General features: G+C 36.2%; 2 protein-coding genes across 3 annotated transcripts in view; both read left to right on the top strand.

The window, feature by feature from the left end:
- SDF4 (stromal cell derived factor 4) overlaps positions 1 to 3,816 on the top strand; it is a 10,474-nt gene extending 6,658 nt beyond the window's left edge. Inside the window, exons 6-7 of the mRNA XM_042032120.1 lie at positions 1,120 to 1,295; positions 2,489 to 3,816. Of these exons, the coding sequence (XP_041888054.1) occupies positions 1,120 to 1,295; positions 2,489 to 2,665 (353 nt within the window). The 3' untranslated portion in view covers positions 2,666 to 3,816. The remainder of the gene's footprint in view (positions 1 to 1,119; positions 1,296 to 2,488) is intronic.
- A 50-nt stretch (positions 3,817 to 3,866) lies between these two features.
- The window catches only part of TNFRSF4 (TNF receptor superfamily member 4), an 8,538-nt gene continuing 7,851 nt past the window's right edge, over positions 3,867 to 4,553 (top strand). For both annotated transcript variants that reach the window (XM_042032122.1, XM_042032123.1), the window contains exon 1: positions 3,867 to 4,553. This exon is cut by the window's right edge and continues 544 nt beyond it. The gene's annotated coding sequence lies outside the window, so the exon portion shown is untranslated.

The following is a 4,553-nucleotide window of genomic DNA, read 5'->3' on the forward strand; positions in this document are numbered from 1 at the left end:
GTTTTTTATGCGTCTCGAAATTCAATTTAATTCCTGGATTTTAAATCACAGAATAATTGGTGATTATTTATAAAGAATAAGTAATATAAATAATACAAATTAGAAATAACAATATGTGTATTTATATATGAATATAATATATGTTTATTAGGGTAATAAATACAATTAATAAATATAATTAATAAAGATAATAATATATAGCACATATCATATAGTAATAAAAATAAGTAATAAATACCTATAAATATATCCATACATATTTATCTATCATATTTTATGCAATATATATAAAATAACATATTTTTATAAATAAATAATAAATACCTGAGTATTTATAGATTTAAAAAATCAGCTTTTTCTTCACTACTTCACACTGAAGTTCTGCTGGTTTTGAGCATTTTACATATGAAATATTATCAAATTCATTGATTTAAAATATTCTCTCAGGGACTTGGGACTTCCCCAGCTCAGCAGCTGTGGCTTAGTCATGAAAATGGAAAGAAAAGATTGAGGTTTCTAAGCAAACAGTAATTTTTTTTTTTCTTTGAGTATTCAGAATTATTGGTCCCCAAGTTGTTTTTCTTGCCACTGAGTCAATAATAATGCAGATTTCAAACTGTCAGAACACCTGGGGTTCAAAAGAATTAAAATAGAACTGATTTTTGCTGATAAATATGAGGAGTTTCCAGTGACACACAGAGAGAAAAAAGCTCAGTACTTTGAATTTTCTGAGGGTTTGTTTGATGCTGAATCTGTAAGAAAATGTCTGGTGTAGTAAATGGAACAAGTAAGAATTAAAACAAAAAAAAATTTAAAAACCTTCAATGTCCATTTAAAAAACCTTAAATGTCCATTTTTAGGTCCAGAAAAATTAATTTATTTAGTGTTTGATGAATGTGTGTGAATGTAGAATTTTATATTTGGAATTTTTGATTATTTAAAATAATAATAAATACAATAAAATACTAAAATAATAAAACAGGGATTTTTTTTTTAAATGAATTAAAATAAAAAATAACAACTTTCCTCTGCCCAAATCAGGCTCAAAACAGAAAGAAATTCCCATTTTTATGGATATGAAGCAAATCTTTTTAATTTTTTCTGCTGCTTTTTGTGCAGATCAGGATGGAGATAAGAAACTCACCCTGTCAGAATTCATTTCTTTGCCTGTGGGCACTGTGGAGAACCAGCAGGCTCAGGACATTGATGATGACTGGGTAAAGGACAGGAGGAAAGAATTCCAGGAGGTCATCGATGCCAATCACGATGGAATTGTCACCATGGAAGAGCTGGAGGTAAATTCCTGCTCTTTTTAAACCCAATTCTTTTCAAATACACCATTAAAACTCCAAAATACTTGAATTACAGCACAATTATTCCCAAATATTTCATGAAAAAATAAAATACTACATTTTAATTTCGATTTAATTTTAATTTCACTTAAAATCCAGTATAAATATTTGGTTTATAAGTTTTTTGGAGTGCTGGCAGGTGGTTTTATGTTGGTTTTTTTAAAGAAAATTGGGATTTTTTTTTCTCCCTCTGAGGGTTTTTTTTAACCCCCCAGAGTCTGGGATGGATCTGGAGGGGTAAAACCCAACCCCAAGGCACAGAATCAAACTTCCAGTAACAAAATAATCTCCAGATTCATTGAAAAAAAAGGAATAAAATATTCTTTTAATGTTTAAAAAATATTAGAATAAAAGAAAACCTAAAAAAAAACCCCATGGCCACCAAATTTGGGGGCTCCAAGAGCCTTAAAAATAACCCAAAATTCATTTCTCGTGGGGTTTTCTGGTTTAAAAACCACATTTTTCATGTGTGGGGTCTGATTTAGGGCTTTTTTGGGCTTTTTTCTACTCCAAGACTGGATAACTAGTAAAATTCCTCATTTCCCCATTATCCAAATATTTGGATATGGATTTTTAGGCTGAACAATTGTGTGGTGACACAGAATATTTTGAATTTTACTGAGAGTTTGATTCAAATAATCCCTGTTTTACCTGGGAAATCTTTCTATTCACCCACAGAGATGCCACATCTTTGACTGAATTAAAGATAATCCTCATCTTTCTATTTTTTAAATTAAAATTTGTTCTCAATGAATTCTTGAATTAATTGGTTTCTGAGCCTTCTGGAGGTTTAAAATGGCTGAAAAAAGTTCTAAATTGACCAAATTTTGAAAATACGAGAAGAATTTAGAAAAAAGGAGAGAATTTAGCCTCCTACAAATCACTAATTGTTAATTTGGGCCTGGAATTTGATCCTGAGTTTAATTTGCAGCCCAAACTCCACAAATATTTCTTGGAATGAGCTGAAAAAATCCGGATTTTTGGGAACAGCCATGGAAGCGGGATAAAACCCGCTGTTCAAACTCTACTTAAAGAGCTTTTCCCGTGCTTCCCATCCACTTCAAGCTGGGATATGGGATGGGATGTGGGGAGAAGCGTGGTCAGGGCTGGGAAAAGGATGATTCTCCGTGTTTCAGGAATACATGGATCCCATGAACGAGCACAACGCGCTCAACGAGGCGCGGCAGATGATCGCCGTGGCCGACGAGAACCAGAACCACCACCTGGAGCTCGAGGAGATCCTCAAGTACAGCGAGTACTTCACAGGCAGCAAACTCATGGATTATGCCCGGAATGTCCACGAGGAATTCTGAGCCTGTTCCCTCCTCCTCCAGCACTTTCTGCTTCCCAAAAAAAAAAAAAAAAAACCAACAAAAAAAAACCACCCAGGGAAAAAAAAAAAAGGACTCGACCAAGCCGTGGAAATTCTTTGCTGCTATCGCCGCTCCTCGCTCGGTGGTGTCCCGGATTCCCGACTTTCCGTCCATCCCTGGCATCTGCAGCTCTTTGGATTGGTTGCCCTGCCAGCAGAAATCATGGAAAAGGCCTGGATTCTGGCAGTTCTCCCTGGTTTGTGCTGGTAAATCCAGCTGGAATTCCGGCTGCTTTGCCTGGTTTAATATTCCCTTGTTGCCCTCACGGCTGCTGATCCAGGGAATCCCAAATAAAGGTTGGATTTTGGGCAGAGAACAGTGATTCCAAGGAATGGTTGAGCTCCTGGGAATATCTCCACACAATTCCTCACAGCTGCTGATCCAGGGAATCCCAAGTAAAGGTTGGATTTTGGGAAGGGGAATGGTCATTCCAAGGAATGTTTGACCTCCTGGGAATATCCGCACCCAATTCCAGTGGTTTTCTCAACCTCCTGAAGAGTTTTTTGGGAATTTAATGGAAATTTCCACCTCTTTTCAGGAGCTGGGGAAGAATTTATTTGAAATGTTACAGAAAAACTGTTTGGCATGAAAATTAAATTAATTAAGTTAAATAAAAAAATGATAGATTTTGTGTTGACACCTGCACTGGGCATGGGAGATTACAGCTTAAAAAATCAGATTTTGGTCTAAAATAAAACAGTTTGGATTTTTTTTGGGAATTTGAGCTGTTGGACAGAGCAGTGGGAATCCCCAAGGGGTTTGATGGCTGCTAAATTAAAATTCATTGGCAAAATTAATGAGCTTTCTGCTAATTAATGCTGTTAATGAGCTGGTAATGATGAATTTGGGGGGAATTACAGGCTTTGGGTAAGCTCTGAAAGCATCTCTGTCCAAAGTAAAATTGATTTTTCCTCTGCTTCCGTCTTTCCTGGGGAAAAAAAAAACCTCTTTGGGAAAGAATTCCTGAAAATTGGAGATGTTATATTTGATTAAATTTATTCTCTTAATATAATGTAAATACAAGAATTTCTGTCTCTCTTTCACTCTTCCTCTTCTTTATTTGATGTTTTTATTAAACACCTTGGGTAAGAGGTTTTTATATCCATTTTTTTTCTTGTTTGTTTTCCATTAAATATTTTTCTCTCCATGCTTTGGAAATGCTGCTGCTTTTAAGGTTTGCCAGGGAGTGGGGGGGAATAAAACTCCTCAGGAAGAAGAGGAATAAATTCCATGGATAATCTCATATAAAATGCATTTAAACACAAAAATTTCAGTAAATTCAGCTGATAATTGTATTTTATCTGTTTATAAACAGGCCAACACGTTCCTCATTTAATTTTGGGACACCATGAGAACGGAATCCCTAATTCCCACTGTTTTCTGGACTCAGTGAAGGCACAGCTGCAATTCCAGGGAGGCTGGAATACCTAAAATTGAGCTCCACGATCCAATTCCAATAGGCTGGAAAACCAAATTCCCTAATTCCCACTATTTTCTGGGCTCAGTGAAGGCAGAGAGCCGCCCTGGAACGACCTAAACTTTTAAATCCTGGATCAAATCAGTGAAATTCCAATAGGCTGGAAAACCAAATTCCCTAATCCCCACTATTTTCTGGACTCAGTGCAGGCACAGCTGCAATTCCAGGGAGCTTGAACATCTAAAATAGAGCTTCAGGATCCAATTCCAAGGCTGGAAAACCAAATTCCCTAATTCCCACTATTTTCTGGACTCAGTGCAGGCACAGCTGCAATCCCCAGCAGCTGGAACACCTAAAATTGAGCTCCACGATCCAATTCCAATAGGCTGGAAAACCAAATTCCCTAATTCC

The sequence above is a fragment of the Corvus kubaryi genome, unplaced genomic scaffold (assembly GCF_017639235.1).
Source record: "Corvus kubaryi isolate FWS band 111438036 unplaced genomic scaffold, C.kubaryi_AGA036_p1.0 37352, whole genome shotgun sequence".
NCBI classification, from domain to species: Eukaryota; Metazoa; Chordata; class Aves; order Passeriformes; family Corvidae; genus Corvus; species Corvus kubaryi.